The sequence below is a fragment of the Puma concolor genome, chromosome B4 (genome assembly GCF_028749965.1).
Source record: "Puma concolor isolate L17-30 chromosome B4, mPumCon1.1.hap2, whole genome shotgun sequence".
Taxonomy (NCBI): Eukaryota; Metazoa; Chordata; class Mammalia; order Carnivora; family Felidae; genus Puma; species Puma concolor.
Genome location: NC_141673.1, coordinates 49,329,969 through 49,347,427, shown reverse-complemented (window position 1 = coordinate 49,347,427; position 17,459 = coordinate 49,329,969). Strand labels below are relative to the sequence as shown.

General features: G+C 42.2%; 1 protein-coding gene across 1 annotated transcript; it reads right to left on the bottom strand.

The window, feature by feature from the left end:
* Window positions 1-12,550: 12,550 nt before the first annotated feature.
* Window positions 12,551-17,054, bottom strand: IL22 (interleukin 22). Its single transcript, XM_025926931.2, is given in 5 exon segments — window positions 12,551-12,658; window positions 15,132-15,197; window positions 16,100-16,243; window positions 16,368-16,433; window positions 16,869-17,054. Coding segments are annotated over 5 exon segments (570 nt in total).
* Window positions 17,055-17,459: the final 405 nt, after the last annotated feature.

Below are 17,459 nucleotides of genomic sequence, written 5' to 3'. Positions count from 1 at the left end.
AGCAAGCACTGCATCATAGCTTAATCAGAAGCACTTATTTCCTTTCTTAGTGATAAAATAATGGTGCAGCTTTGATCATATGGTATCTTAAATTTGTTGAAATATGATGTTTAACGACCTCAGTGATTGGCATAATTCCTAAGGATCAGAAATCCTAAACTCTACATAGCTATAAATAAGAAGTAGGTGGATCTACTTTAAACTAGTCATTCTATTTGTAAAAAACCCTGAAACCCAATATTTTTTTTCCAGGATAGAGCCAGAAGATAGAGATAAGAAATAGTCATAGATTGATAAATATACTTAATACAATGATATCTGGGTTTTGTCCTTTCAGAAAAGGTAGGTCCCTCTCTATCAGACAATTCCACCCAGGAAACATGTTTATCTTATGTTTATGTCATCAGAGGGATGGATGAGAACAGGCTAGAGAAGGAATGAAGAGGGCTCTAAACGGTCTGAAGGGGGAAGAAAGTGGATCTGGAACCTGGATTCATGGAACAGCATGAAGAGGAAAAGTGCATGAAAACCCTCTGAGCGTCTTAGCCTGTGTTCCCGGTTCTATGCTGGGTGACTTATACTCTGTATGTCTTCCCCGTGCATCATTCATTCATTCATTCACCAAATGTATTTTGGGCGTTTGTTATCTCCCAGGCTTCCTGGGGCTCAGTATGCACTAATAAACAGAACGGAAAATGATTGATTTCATAAAACATCCTCGTGATAGTAGAGGATGGGGAGGACAGACAATAAGTAAATATAATAGATATAACTTATGTAAGCTACAAGCCAGTTATGTACAGTTGGAAAATGAAGCTTTGGAGAAAATGGAATAGAATAAGGGGGGTGCTGGTGCTTGGATGGGGATAGGTTGTAAACAGGATGATCACAGAAGGTTCGATGGAACATTTAAGCAACAGTAGAATAACGCGATGAGCAAGTCACAGAGGTACCTCTTCAGTCCAAAGGCACAGTCAATGCAAAGTCCTTAGGGAAGGTGCACGCTCGGTGTGTTCCATACACCTAGGAAGCCTGTGTGATCAAACCTAGAGCAAGGGAGGAGGGTAGAAAAATGTGAGATAGAAGAGGAAATGTGGACACAGTCACAGCCTTTATTTCTTTTTTAAGTTTATTTATCTACTTTGAGAGAGAGCATGCAAGCAAGGGAGGGGCAGAGAGAGAAGGAAAGAGAGAGCCCCAAGCAGGCTCCATGCTTAACCAACTGAGACACCCAGGCGTCCCCAAGTGACAGCCTTTAAAGCTATCAGTGGGACCTCAGCTTCCACCCTTGGTCATGTGGGATATTTGAACAAAGGAGCTATATTGTCTGACTTAGGTTCTTTAAAAAGGAAACAGGAACCAAATACCCAGAAATAAATGAACAGATAAACCAAGTGTGATACATCCATACGGTGGAATGTTAGTGATAAAAAGGAATGTAGAGCTGATGCCCATATGCTACAACACGGAAGAACTTTGAAAACAGTACGCTGTTTTCAGTGCAAAAGGTCGCATATTAATGATTTCACTTCTGTGACACATCCAGATGGGAAAATATAGAGACAGAGGTCAGCTTCATGGTCGCCAGGGCTGAGAAGGGGAAACGGGGAAGTAGCTGCTTAATGGGTACAGGCCTCCCTTTGCAAGTGATGAAAATGTTTCAGAACTGGTTGGAAGTGGGGTTTCAGTACACTACAAATGTACTAAATGCCGACGGATTGTTCATGTTTAAGTAGTTAATTTTATATTATGTGAATCTCACCTGGGTAAAAAAAAAAGGAAGGAAGGAAAGGAAAAGAAAGGAAAGGAAGGGGAGGGAAGGAGAGGAAAGAAAGAAGGAAAGGGGGTAAAAGGGAGAGAGAGAGAGATAGAAGTAAGGAGAGCCCGGCCACTGGTGCAGCAGAAAAGAAGCTACGGCTGTGGCATAGCTCTGCTGAGCTTTATGGGAGGGCCTGGCCCTTCCCTTCTTGTTTAATCCAGAAGACAATTGTTTTTTATTTTTGGGTTTTTTTTTTAATTTTTTATTTTTTTATGCTTATTTATTTTTGAGAGAGACAGAGACAGAATGCGAGTGGGTTGGGGCAGAGAGAGAGGGAGACACAGAAGCAGAAGCAGGCTCCAGGCTCTGAGCTGTCAGCACAGAGCCCGACACGGGGCTTGAACTCACAAGCTGTGAGATCATGACCTGAGCCGAAGTCGGACGCTCAACCGACTGAGCCACCCAGGCACCCCCAGACAATTGTTTTTTTTAACTACGTTGCCTATGTGAACATTTTAGTAGCTCTTGAAAAACATTTTTAAGAAGAAACTCCTACCTCATCCACCTTTTCAAACATATTTAGATCTGTTTGAATGCTTTTTTAAGAGGTGAAATCATGACCTGGCTACTTGTTTTTCTGCTGCAACCGAGAATCGGTGGAATTCAGACAGGCCTTGACTGTCATATGTGAGCACTTAATAGTCCACGGGCTGGTTGGGAGAAGAACCCTTTCATACCCGAAAATAGAGAGAGAGCTTCTCATTACGCTGGAGGCTAGGTAGTTTCAGAGCGTCTGGCACCGCTCCATTTTACAGAATCCAAGGAAGCTTAATCATATGCCCAGGTGACCCTTAGATCAACAAGGCGGAGGATTCCATCCGTGCTCACAAGACCCCAAAGCCCGTGTGCTTCCCACCGCCCGTGCGGCCTCCCACCGCACTGGAGAGCAGGACATAGGGACTATCTGAGGTTGTGAGGGACACTACAGAAAATAAGAGATGGCACGGTGACCTAAGGAAAAAGGAAAAAGAAGAAAAACACTTCAAGAACAGTAAAACAATTATTTATGGTATTTTACAGCCCTTACATATACATTATAAAAGTATCTAACGTTATACTTCACAAAGTACTCCTTTACTCGGTCTCCCCAAGGTTCTGTAAGAGGGAAAGGAGGACTTGTGTTTGTTGTTTTTTTTTTTTTTGTTTTGTTTTTTTTGCAGTTTGCAGGTGGGAGAGCAGAGATGGAAAGAGGTTAAATGACTTCCTTGAAAGCACGGAGCCAGGAAGTGGCCAACCTAGGTTTGACCGGGGGTCTTTGGAAAACAAACCCAATGGCATTTCTGCTGGACCATTTTGCCTGGGTTTATAAGTAAACATGATTTATGTATGACTCCAAGATCTTCTGGTGGGAAATGTAAAAATAAAGCTACTATTAAAAAATTATCATACATCCCAAGAGCTCTTTTTGTATAGCCATTTTTTCATAGCTCTGTAGGCTTTGACACATTGGTACCAGACACATTGGCCATTCATTCTCTGGCAATGAAAGGCACATCATCCATAAGTCCTGCCGAAAATATGACACCCTAACCACGATTTCAAAAATTAAAAAAATCGGAAGCCGATTATACTAACCCACCACAAAGGAGAACAGAAAACTGATCTCCACAGCTGTCCCCTTCGCTCAGACCAGCAGAAGAGAGAGAAAGGATACACGATGCACAAATCCAAGCATCCTCCAAAGTTTTGTCAGAGCACATATGACCACAAGACAGCCTTTGTACCTCATTTTCTAAGTGCATTAGAAATAAGGTTTGCAGTAATAACAGCAAGACTGGGGACAGAATTTAGAAATCATGATTGTGAGAGTCACAGAAATAGATGTGCCTTTTCCATCAAAATGGATCAATCATCTGTCCTTCTCTTCAGCCCTGGGGACCTATGGCAATCAGCATAAACACCTAGTAGACAGTTACTCAGACTGAGCAATGCATTTGAACCTGAACTTACAGGCCACCAGCAACATGATGTCCCCCTTCAGGACTTGCTCTCACATTCAGAGTAAAAGCCAAAGTCCTTTCCATGGCCTGAGGGCCTGCCTGATTTTGCCTGTTCCCCTTCCACTTCTGGCTTCAGCTCCTCCCGCTGTCCCTTTGCTCTCCTGCTCTAGCCACAACACTTCCCTGATGCTCTTGGAACTCACGAAGCACACATTCGTCTCGGGGCCAATGCTTTCCGCCTACAAACCTGCATGGCCAGCTCTCTCACATCTTTGAGGACTTTGTTCAAATACCACCTTCTCAGCAAGGCTTTCCCAGGATATCTGCTATGGGCTGAATGTTGTTCCCCCCAAATTCGTACGTTGAAATCTTAATCCCCACTCCCCTAGAGGGTGACCATATTTGGAGATAGGGTCTTCAAAGAGGTAATTAGTTAAAACGAAGTCCTCTGGGTAGGCCCTAATCCACTATGACTGGTGTCTCCATAAAAAGAGGGAGATTAGGACACAGACATACACAGAGGAAAGGTGGCCATCTGCAGGCCAAGGAGGAGGCCTCAAGAAAAACTAGCCTTTCTGACACCTTGATGTCAGGCTTCCAGCCTCTAGAACTGTGAGAAAATAAATTTCTGGGGTTTTTTGGTTTGCTTTATTTTGTTTTGTTTTTAATGTTTATTTATTTTGAGAGAGAGAGAGAGAGAGAGCATGAGTGGGGTAAGGGCAGAGAGAAAAGGAGACAGAGAATCCGAAGCAGGCTCCACACTGTCAAGCACAGAACCCGATGTGGGGCTCAAACTCATGAACTGTGACATCATGACCTGAGCCGAAATCAAGAGTTGGACGCTCAACCGACCGAGCCACCAGGCACCCCTAAATTTCTGTAATTTAAGCCAGTCAGCCTGTGGTGCTTTGTTACCACAGCCCCAGGAAATTAGAGTAATTAACCACACGCCCCCCCCTCCTCTTTTTCATTTTTGTTTTATTTTTTTCAAAGCCCTTATCATTCTCTAACATATGACATATTTTATTTATGCATTTTGTTTACTACCTCCTTCACTAAAAATCTATGCTCTTATCAGAGCAGGGATTTTTGTCTTCTTGCTCACTGCTGTTACACCTGTTCTAAACAGTGACTGTCACAGAGTATGTGTTCAATAAATACTACGCCCCAACGTGATCACCACTGAGTGCCCTGGGAGGTGAGAAAAGACCAAAGGGCAGTCAGGGTTCGAAGGAAGAGGGAGGAAGAGATTTGGGCGCTGGCACAATAACTCTGCTTTGGGAGGGCCTTTCTAAATGTTTCTTCTTGACCCACTTCTGAGCTATGTTGGGCAGCCACAAGCAGCTCTTTATCTTCTAATGCTGTCTAGAAGATCTCTGCAGAGCCCACAGTGGGTATCCCCTCCCCTGCCTTCTGTATTGTTTCCTGTCTCTCCTCTGCATTTCAGGCCAAACCAGAAGTCTACAGAAGATATCAGACCAGCTGCCCGTCTGGGCTGGACAGGAACCTCTCATGCAGCTCTGTGATGAGTGATGCCAGCTACTCCTTGTTGTTCTGTATCTTTTCTTGTCGCTCCCTACACACCAGCTGTTCACTTGCCTGCAGTTAAACACATCTGTGCTTTTTGTATTGCAGGCCTGGGTCTCTCTGAAGGCAGGAATCAGCTAATAAGAGGTCTCTATCCTTCCCACAAACTTGTTTTTGTGCTAGTGTCTTCCAGAGGTTCCGCCCTGAATCAATGCATTCATTCTTTCAAAACATGTCTTGAAAGAATTATATATACACACACACACACACACACACACACACACACACGTACTATATATGGCACATATATGCATGTATGACGTATATGTATACATGTATATGCCATTCTGCTGCTCATAGCAGATCTTACATATGAGAGAGAGAGAGAGAGAGAGAGAGAGAGAGAAGTACCTTATATATATTGAGCACATGTTATGTGCCAGGTAACATGTAGGCAGTGAACAGAATAAGCCAAAATCCATAACATCATGATGCCTAGATTCTCGTAAAGAATCTTGTTGGGGCGCCTGGGTGGCGCAGTCGGTTAAGCGTCCGACTTCAGCTCAGGTCACGATCTCGCGGTCCGTGAGTTCGAGCCCCGCGTCGGGCTCTGGGCTGATGGCTCAGAGCCTGGAGCCTGTTTCGGATTCTGTGTCTCCCTCTCTCTCTGCCCCTCCCCCGTTCATGCTCTGTCTCTCTCTGTCCCAAAAATAAATAAACGTTAAAAAAAAAAAAAAAATTAAAAAAAAAAAAAAAAGAATCTTGTTAACCCAGGTTTCCCAGAAAATAGAGCTTGAAGCAAAGCTTGAGTGCTGATCCTTTATTAGGAGCAGTGAAATGAAGGGAGAAAAATGAGGCCAACAAGGATGGCCAGCACCTTCATGGTGGTCACTAGTAAGCTGGCCAGTGTTTTATGAAGAGGGCCAGTCTGTTGGGTGTCTCCAACAGGCTGTATAGAAACACTATGCCTGGGATCAGACCAAAGGAAGGGAAGAAGAGGATGAAAATTATATGCCAGCATCCTCCCTTGAAGATTTGCCTAATAGAGAGTTAACTTCTCATGCCTCTGGCCCCTCAGCACTTCAGGGGAAGCAGACACCACAATCTGCCCCACAGCACTTTTTCTGAGTTCAAAGTGACAGAAGGAGCCAGAAATGATCATTGCAGTAGCAGTTGAAAACAAGAGAGAACAAGAGAATCTGAGATGACCCATAAGATGTGTTTACAGAGATTTACTTTCCATTGTAAAAAAAAAAAAAAAATTCATTGTTATCAAAAATAGCTAACAACAAAGTAGATCATCCGTTGTGATAAATGTATCACTCTGTTGGGGATGTCAATATTGGGGAAGTTGATGCATGTCGGGCGGGGGGGGGGATATATATGCTTATATTTGAAATCTCTATACCTTCCTCTCAATTTTGCTCTGAACCTAAACTCTAACAAAATAAAGTCTATTTTTTTCAATGGGTAGCAAGATAAAACATTATTATAGTAATGATTACAGTTCATGGTTTTGCTATAACAACTTGTAGTTGATAGGGAAATTTAATTTTAAGTGTAATTTTTGTTGACTCTGGTTTATACTCAATGCTGAATTCATTTGCCATCCTGTCACTCAGAGCAGATCTTATTAGTTACCCATGAAACCATTCCCTTTTAATCTTGCTGGCCGAATTTTTTTGTGCCTAATGCTGGAAAATGAACTATGAATGATCTAAGCCAAGGGTTGTCAAATTACAGCCCAAATCTGACTCACAGACTGTTTTTATAAACCCCAGGAGCTAAGAAATGGTTTTATACTTTCAAAGAATAGAGGAGGAGGAGGAAGATGGAAGTGAAGAAAAAACATGCAACAGAGATAATATGTAGCCTCCAAAGCGTAAAATATTTACTATTTTGCCTTTACTTGTGCCTGAGCAGTTATTTGTTCGTCTTCCTCACGAGGCTGTCAGCACCCTGAGGACAGCATCCAAATTATATCTAACCTTCTATTTTCATAGTCCCTAGTCCAGGATCTTGCTACCCTATGATCTCAACAGTTGCTTACGGAACTAAATTGAATTGAAACGTCTGAGGGTGTTATTGAGTCAAACAGCAATGTAAGAATCATAAAGTTCCTGGGCAATCACTGTGCCTAAAAATAGCATCTGCTGCAATCGCAAGTGGAAAATGTCATAGATGAAACAAGAGCTCAGCAGAGCATCTCACAGCATGCAGGTTTCAAAGAGAAACAGCACAGGCTAGTAAGGGCACAACAGATAGATTTCTTGATGGTATTGAGCTTATCCTGCACACGCATCGCTAAAGTAAGATATGGGATGCAGAGAATGAGCCAGACAGTTAAACCCCATAGAAATAAGGAGAGACTGTGACTAAAATAGGCATGTAGGGTCACCCTGAATATCTTGGATCAAAAGAGGAGAGAGAAGGGGCCGCACACAGGACAGACAACCAAAACACAAGGTTGAGAGCCGTGGAAATTACTCAAGTGTAATAATTCTCCCTTCCCCTAGCTGGCGTAGTAGCCTGATTTAAAGATACCCCTGTTTGTCTGGCATGAAAGCAGGGGAGAGGAGAAAGACTCCAAAGGAACAAGAGCACTCCTGGCCCAGAGGGAAGGAGAGAGCTCTTTAGTTCCTGCATGTTGACGCAAGTGCCTCTCTTCCCCCATGGAGAAATCTGTTGGATAAATAGGATTTTTTTTTTTTTAATTAGAGAAAGTGTTTTGATTTTAGAATTCAAAATACTATTGTTTCTGATTTTGCTTTGTTGCAGGGTCAAAATTTACAGACCACTCAGATATGCCAAAAACTGGCTTTCTTTATTGTCCATGGATGATACCTAAATTAACAGACTTCATCTTGCTGCTATGTGACTCGGGAGAGAATGGAAGAGAGAAAAGGAATATATAGATCAGAATCCCAGCAGAAAACATGTTGCATTCAAACTGGGTAATAGAGAAGAGTTTCATAAGGGATTAATTTTTCTAAGGTGTAGAAAGAGTTTAAGGAACTCCGTAAGAAGCAGTGCAATGCCCTAAAGCTAAAAATAGCTGGAAGCCTATTGGGAAACAGGGTTGAGAGCAATTTCCAAAACCAGGAAAGAAAGCAACATGGAAGAGAGCTATCTGCAAGGAACTACGGCATTTGGTAGAAGTATACAACCAACCTGCGTAGAAATCTGGCAGGAATTCCCAGAGGAATAAGTATTCCGCCCTTCTTCAATCTCCAGCTAACTTCTCCCACTTGCCACATGCAATCGAAAGCCAGAGAACAACCACATATATGAAGCATGTCGTATACGTCAGCCTCTGTGAGCACAGAGCAGAGAGTGCAAGAGAACAGAAGATGGATATGGATGGCCAGATTGGCACAACCCATCTCTTTTGTCTTCAGCATCCACTCTTGGATTTGCTGAGGTGAAAAATGTAGGTCTCCAGCGCAGGAAACCCTTAGAATCTCATCAACCACTGTGTAGTTACAGGACAATATCAATGTGGTTATATTCCCACTTGCAAACTAGAATAACTTCTACCGTATTCTTCACATAAGAGGTGGGGGAAAGGGAAAAGGGGAAAAAAGGACAAATGGAAAACAGATCTGCTATAGTTCTTATTTTTATAGCTGTTCACAGGACCTACGTTAATAATTGTGAATTCCTTCTTCTACCACTCATTCCATTTTTCCTTTACCCACTGCCTGCACCTCCCTTGGATGGGGTCCTTCACTTGGTAAAGTGACTTAAAACCTCATTGCCATGGAAATGAAGTTCTTGAGGATCCTGTCTTTTCCAGTTGATGTAGTTTTCCATTGACAAGACTATTGAGTGAATTGACAAGACAATCTAGTCCATACCTTTGGTCCAGTTACAGTCTACCCAGCAGTCGTGGTGTAATGGCAGTATGATTTTCTCTTACTGACAAGGATCCATCATCTCAGTTTTCTCCACCTATTATTTCAACAATAAGCATTCCCTGGGGAGGAGCCAAGATGGCGGAACAGCATGGAAGTTTTTTGTGTCTTGCATCCATGAAATACAGCCAGACCAACACTAAACCATCCTGCACACCTAGAAAACTGATTGGAGGATTAACACAACAATCTGCACAACCTGAACCACAGAATTCAGCAGGTACGCAGCGCGGAGGGGTGAACTTGGGGAGCGAGAAGCCAGGCAGTCAGGGAGGTGCTTTTGCGGGCAAAGAGAGGATGGAGATGGTGGCGGGGAGCGGGGGGGGGGGGGGAGGAGAGGAGAGAATATGGGAAAATCACCCCTCCCCAAAAGCAGCTGGAGAGAAAGTGGAAAATTGGAATCAACAATAAGCATTCACTGAAAGTACATTTTATTTATTTATTTTTTTTTTAATTTTTTTTTCAACGTTTATTTATTTTTGGGACAGAGAGAGACAGAGCATGAACGGGGGAGGGGCAGAGAGAGAGGGAGACACAGAATCGGAAACAGGCTCCAGGCTCTGAGCCATCAGCCCAGAGCCTGACGCGGGGCTCGAACTCACGGACCGCGAGATCGTGACCTGGCTGAAGTCGGACGCTTAACCGACTGCGCCACCCAGGCGCCCCTGAAAGTACATTTTAAAGATAAAGTCACTGTAGCTGTGGTTGCCTCAGAGACAAGAGGACCTCGGCTTTCAACCCTTGGTATCACTGCTTCTCATCTGATATGTGTCTTCGCTCAAATCTTAAAATCCTGACCTCTTTTCAGAACAAAATCACCTGTCTGTCTTTACTTCCATTCCTATCTGGAGAACTACATACTAGCGAATAATATAGTGTAAATAAAAAGCCAGAAAAAAGAACTAACAGATCACTTTTCCTCTTAATGTATATGACCTACACAGAGCCCTTATTTCCTAAGCAATCCAAACTAAGTGTCACAGAGAGGGTCACACACCAGTTTCCCTGGCTCTACTCTCATCCACTCCAGTGCAATCATTACCTCTTCCCTAAACTATTGTGCTGGCATTGTTTCTAGTCTTACCCCTGTTAAACTTAGTCTCCATCCAATACCAGAGCGATCTTTATGAGTCATATCAAGTTTTTCCCACGCTTGAAACTCTCTAGTGGCTTCTCATCAGTCCTGAATGCTGGTTAGTGTCTCTGGGGGCTTGTGTCTCATACAACCTCACAGATGAATCTCCCCAACACCCAGGTGTTGCCATCTGCTACTGGGGGAGGAAACACCCATGGCCTCTGCCAACGCCAAGAGTAAGAGCAGTGCTCATAGTGCCAGCCAAATGCAAAAGAATTGTTACAGCAAGTACCAAGGATTATGTCAAGACTCCCTGTGGGAAATTTGGACTATCTCATGCAGCTGCAAAGTTTGCCAGAACCGCCCTTGAGAACTGAAGAAGATCCTGGTACCTTCTGCTTTATGTTCCTCAGCATTCAGAATTTTTTCAATCTCTTTATTTTAGACTCCTTGCCCTAGATGGAAGCATTCATGAATCCAATTCTAAGGGTATTCTTCCATTTATGGTTTAATTCCTAGAAGATTGGTCAAAAATAAGTAAAATCACGGGCTCTTGGGTGGCTGAGTCGGTTAAGTGTCCAACTTTGGCTCAGGTCATGATCTCATGGCTCGTGAGTTTGAGCTCCACATCAGGCTCTCTGCGTCATCACAAAGCCTACTTCAGATCCTCTGTCCCCCTCTCTCTGCTCTTCCCCCATTCATTCTCTCTCTCTCTCTCTGTCTCTCTCTCTCTCTCTCTGTCTCTCTCTCAAAAAAAATACGTAAAATCCCAAATTTTGCTCAAATTATTACCCTGAGATTCATTTGGAAGGAGAGAGGAAAAAGTCCAAAACTCCAGCTTATCCCAGAAGTAACTATAATTGTATTAAAAAGCTTAGCTGGGGTACCTCTTAGTATTTGCAGCCCACACCCAAAAATATTAACTTCAATTAACCTGTGAGTGAACTTACAATTTACATATGTGCTCACCAGTCACCACCAGGTTTGACCTAACCCTGCAAGAATTTGGCAAATGATTGGTGAGTGACCTATACAATAAACCTGGGATTCTTGACTTTTCAGAGGAGGAAATACTGTAAACAGTCAACCACTGACACACTGACCTCTCCTGACCACTGGCTTTCACCTTCTGTGGAAAGAACTGTATATTCCTCAACGCTGGTGTCATTTGTCCATTCTTCTAGATAGAGCTCATCCAACTAGCTCTACTTCTTTTCTGTTTTTTGAACCATTGCACAAATTTGGGAGAGTCCCCGAACTTAGTCCATTTCCCCTTTACTTTGTTTCCTGACTTACAGGAAAACTGGAGAATGCCTTCCTTAATAGATTCAATCTAGTTCCTCCATAGCACCAGGGGCTATGTGTATTTCTCTGCGAGCAACATCACCCCATTCTTTTATCCACAAACTGGTAATGATGCCAATGGATCCTTTTCTGTGTCTTACTGTTTTCCTTTCAGAATTACATGCTGAATCAACATAATAAATCTACATAGGCAATATAAAAGAAAGCCCAGAAATCCCATAGACCTAGCTCAATACAGGTCAACTAAAGTTACCCAATGTTTTTTTTAACATGTCTCTGATTCAATTTTCTCATCCTTAAAATAGAGATAATACTAACAGCTACAGAACTGGCTTAGATTCAAGAAAAAGTATATGAGGTTCTTGGCCCATTTAGCAAATGAGAATGTTTACATGATGATGATGATGATGATGATGATGATGATGATGATATTAAAGGGAAACAAATCACAAAGCCACAAGATTTAGGATATCAAAGTGTTTATTGAGATCAAATAAACATAGCTCCATAATTATTGTCATAAATATTAGCTTTGTACTTAAGTAGCAATATCATGTAATACTTCTATAAATAAATCTATATTATTAAAATGACATAAATAAAATGTGTACTTACAACAATAAATAAATTCATAAATATAAATATTGATTCTGGAAATGAAGTTATTTAGGGCTTTTTTTTTCCCTAAAGGAATGGGAAGTAATATTTTTTATGGGAGTAGACAATTGTTTTAAAAAAAATAAGTTTCTGGGTATAAAACACCAACCACAATAAAATTTTATCAATAATTCTCATTAAGCATGGAAGGTCTACCTTCTGATCCTGTGGACACAGGTGACATTGTTCTCTTTTTTAAGCTAAGCAGCGGTTTACTTAGAATCCACCCATGATTAAAAAGTTTGGCTTCCCATTTTCCTTTTGGTAAAAGAAACCTTTAAGGGATCTTGTTATTTCTAAGGGGCAAGAAGGGTTAGTCATCCATTTTCCAGCTTTGCTCTGTTCAATTACAGGCATTTCTCAGCGCCATAAACAGCAAATCCAGTTCTCCAATTACTTTGATCTCTCCACTCTCTCCAAGCTGTAAAAATAAGAACACATGAGTATTTGAGCATTCATACCATACTTTTTAAAGAGGAACAAATTAGAAAAAGATGGTTGGGTTGCTGGAGACAAAAACCAAGTTTTTGCCTTTTGTAAAAGACTAATAAGAATACCCTTTTTAGCGGAATATAACATGATTTGCCATAGAGCTTAAAATTATGGTTAACTGAACTTTAAAGGCACCAACGGGCATCAAATCTCAGTTGTATCTACACTAATGAAGCTGTTTAAAGCCACTTCCTAACCAGAGCAAGCGGATGGGAGCTGTGCAGACATCTGCAGGACTGAATGCCCCCACTATGTTCTGCCCTCCCTCATAGCCTCACTACAGTCTATGACCACCTAATTATAACAGCTCAGCTCACACTCTTTTGTACCAAAACTATACATTTACCAATACACGTGAGCTTCTTCTGTTCTCACCTCCTTAACAAAGGGGGAAAACAACAACAGGTTTTCACTTCTGTAGGGAAAATACCAAATAAGTCCCATCCAGTTGCTTTAATTAGTAGAAAGTCAGATACACATTATAACACCACTTCTCTCCTCCTCCTTCCGGGTAGGCTGTAAATGAGGCTTTCAAACTCCGTAAGAGAGAGAACTCAGATTCAAGTTCAAAGCATTCTCCTCTGAAATTCATCTAATCTATTAAATGTGCTCTAGAGTATTTCAAGGAAACCCGTAAGCCGTCATTGTCCTCTCTGCTTTGTTCTCCTTTCTCTTCCTCTTGTCTTCCATCATTCCACCTTTCCATACTTCCTTTGACATAATGCCAAGTGATATTTCTTATATCTCAAAGACTGCCAAGACTATAAAGAATGTTTGAAGTTAGCTTGCCCTACTGTCTATCATCCGTTCTACCACAGCCTGCTCTCTGCTTGTACCTGCAGTGGCAGGGACATAACACCTCCAAGACCGCCCTCCCATTTCAGCCAGTGTTGAACAGTTATCTCTGGCGTTGAGCTTCCTCTGGGTAATGTTCCTCTCTTGCCTATGCTCTCTGGAGCTACAGGGTTAAAACAAAAATACCATAACCGCTCTTCTAGGTGGCACCCCATTGCAAGAGTTGATTCTCCCAAAATGGATTAAAATTTGTTTTAAAAAATGCATTTAAAAAAATGCTTTAAAATTTGTTTCCCCACATGGATCACTGTCAGATGTTTCTCTCCCACCCTGCATTTTTCTAAAGCCAACAAAGTAAACTGACATCAGGAATTTTTCAGACCAGAAGTGCAAAGCACTTCTTTGCAATGGCATGCTAATATCCAGCCCTCCACATCGAGGTAATCGATATATGACAAGAGAATTGATCTTCACAATGAAAGGCTACAAAGCCTTCCACTATCCAAGGAAGAAACAGACACATTCGTGAAATCATGATCAGGAAGAAATCCTTTTTTTAAGAAACATCAAGGTGGGAAGGAAAAGAAAATTTAGGTTACACCTGTTAGTGAAAATTCCATCGGCTAGAGCTTTCGTGCTTCTGAGGTATAACTGTGCCTGTCTGCAAAAGCATCACTTTCGCTGCTAGTAATCATTCCACTGGTTTTTGGATGAGTCACAACTGCTAGTCTCAGCTTTCTACTATTGTTCTTTTCCCCAAATAGGCCACGTGACAGTATCATTCACTGTTCGAATATACAGTAGCCTACATAAGATAAATGTTCACTGGGAATTTGTTGAGGGAAGGAGGAGACCAGAAAGGAAGGGGGAAAGAGAGAGGAAGAAAAGATTATTCCCAGTTCAGACTTTCATTCGCTATATGAAAGCCATTACTAACATTTCATTCTATTTGAAACTGTATAAAAGAAATTAGGGGTGGCTCACTCTTGCTTTTAAATTAAAATCTACAGCTGTTGGGTATTGTACAATGATGATTAAATATAAGCATGAGTCATTCCAGAGATTCATCCCCTACATAAGCCCAGCTCTTTTATTATGATTGTTCTGGGCTTCTCTCTCCAAGTCTTAAACCATCAAATCAATGACTTCAAAAATCACCTCAAATAAATTTTCCCCCAGGTGCTTTTCTGTTTTTTGAACAGGTGCCTATTCAGATTACACGCTAGTAGGAATCTCAAATTTCCTAAAGAATTAATAAAACTAAAACCAACACAAATTGCTGCTGGAAATAGTGTTGCATAGAGTATTCAGGAGATCTGCCTAGTAGCCCTGGCTTTGCTACTGGCCATGCCCAGAACATGGGGTGATGAGATTAGAAGACTTAATTTCCCAGCCGGTTCTAGGATTCTAGGATTTGCAAAATTGGGAAGCTTATTTATAAATATACAGACACATCTATGTATATGCACCTAAATGATCAACCCAATGGTAGGCGAATCAAGTAAAAAAATTATCCATAGGGGGAAAAAAGAAAGAAAAGGAAGAAAAAGAAAGTGACACGTGTCTCTCCTCTTTAATAATTTAGCATTAATAGTTATTAGTAGTACCTTTTTCACTGTGTCCTTCAGGTTTTGCACATTTCTCTGGATATGCTGGTCATCACTGTCAACATGCTACAAAATGAAAACCAAAACACTTATTTTAGCTTTATGAACTTGAGTGTCCCTAACCGAGGTGCGTTACAATGCACCTGGAATTAAAGTTCTTAGCAATTTTGCCCACAATGACCCAGATTTCACCAGTGACCTAGATTTGCACAGCTCTTGAATTCCCTTGGACACCCAAATCCAGTCATTTCCCTTACATGGGACCTCTCTCCACCTTTGGGAAATCCTACTGAGGTTTAAGTGTGTGGAAAGAGTGGAGTGGTTTATGCAAATTCTGTGAAGAATAAAACCCTAACTCTCCCTCACGAAAAATGCACGCTCAGAACAAGAAACGGACATAAAGTATGTCTTGGGTGAACAGTAGGCCCTCCTTAATAAATACTGAGTCCCGTCGCTCCACCCAGTCCACCCCAATCTTTTTTCAAAATTGTAAATATTCAGAGCCATCAAGGTCATACACCTCTGACTCGGTCACTTCTTGCAGCATCCAAAGGGCAACCATGTTTGCCCACCCAGCACCGAATGTTAAATCTTTCCATTACCCTTTCACTTTCCCATCCCTTCCATCTCTACACAGAGGAACCATTTCCACATCTCGGCATTTTTTCCTACAGCTCCCAACACCTTTCTCTTCTCACATAACTTAAGTTGCTTTTTCCCAGGAACAGAGGAGCCTTCTGTGCTCTTGTCTTTCAGATACCCCCATCACCATAAATTCAAAATGTGACTCAATTAAAGCAAAAACAAACACTCTGACTCCAAATCACTCCTATAATGGTGTTGCTGAGGCATCTCTTGCTGCCAGCCTGGGTAGGGGCAGTGAGGGTTGGCGTGGAAGGGCTCTAAAGGGAAGAAGGGGGGGAAGGCGGGCTAGGAGTGGGTGGAGGTAGGGTAGGAGAAGAACTCACACATTGGCTTAGTTTGTTGCTGAGCCTGGCCAGGAAGGGCACCACCTCCTGCATGTAGGGCTGGAACCTATCAGATTGGGGGAGCAGCACTTCTTCAAGGGTAAAGTTCAGCACCTGCTTCATCAGATAGCAGCGCTCTCCCATCTGCAGGCAAAAGTGGAACAGCAGGGGTCATGGTAGGGGGCATCCAGAAGATCCAAACCATCATCACCACCACCCAAAAAACCATGGATGACACATTGCCTTGCTCATCATGACTATGACTTACATTGACTTCGTAGAACAGTTTCTCCCCAATGAGACGAACATCTGTGTTGTTATCTGCCAAACTAGCCTGGAAGAGAAGAAAAGACAAAGTGCCTGGACGTCAGGGAGATAGGAGAAAAGTCTGTGAGTAGAGATGCATTCATTCTATCCACGTTCCCCAGAGCAGCCCCAGGAAGACTAAAGAAAGAATTCAGATGTGTGCATGAGTTTAAAATAATGCACAGAGGAGTAAAGGGAAAAACAAAAGTCAGGTGGGCTAATGAATGGATTTTTTGGAGTAAAGCTCAACCTACATATCCTCAAGGCCAAAGTGGAAGGTCTTCTGGTAAAGCCCAATCTCCAAAAATTCTCTAAAGAGACATAGAAAATAATCTCTGGTCTACCAGTGAGGATAGATGATGGGTTCCTAAAGATTTTAGTAGTGTCCTGGAGAAAATTTTTGGAACTCTCAGGTTCCAAGTAGATAGATGTGAAAGAGAGAGAGAGAGTTTGAGATGAGTACCTCCTTAGCCAACATGAAGGTGCGATTGTTGATGTAGGGCTGCTGGAAGTTGGACCCATCAAGCCTGCAGTGTGAACTGATGGGCACAGCCAATCCTCCCTGCGTCCACAGGGCAATGAGAAGGAGGCAGCTAGCGGCCAGAGTTCCCATAAGGGAAGAGCTCCCAGGTTTCTGCAGGGCGGCCATCGCAGACACCTCTAACTTAAACAGATGGCGACTAGAAAAGGAGAACCTGGTGTGGAGAGAACAAGAAGCAAGATTACAAGGGAAAACAATGAGGCACCAAGAAGTTATCATTTCAAACCAAGCTTGCTGAAACACTTACCTGTTTCAACGATTCTGCTTGTGACGGAAAGGGAAAAGCTGCTGCTTTTATAGCCCCCAGAACACGTTTTTTTTTTTGTGAAAAAGATGACATCAGCGATTATCTAATTTCCAGTACTGTCTTCTGAGAACTACCTAACCACCAGAAGAGCCCACAAAACGGTACCTCCTATTTCTCCCACCCCGAAATGTGAGTGTTTCCCTAAAACGTCACTATTAGGGCCCAGAAGGTGTTTTTACAGATAAATCCCAGAAGTTTTCTAAACC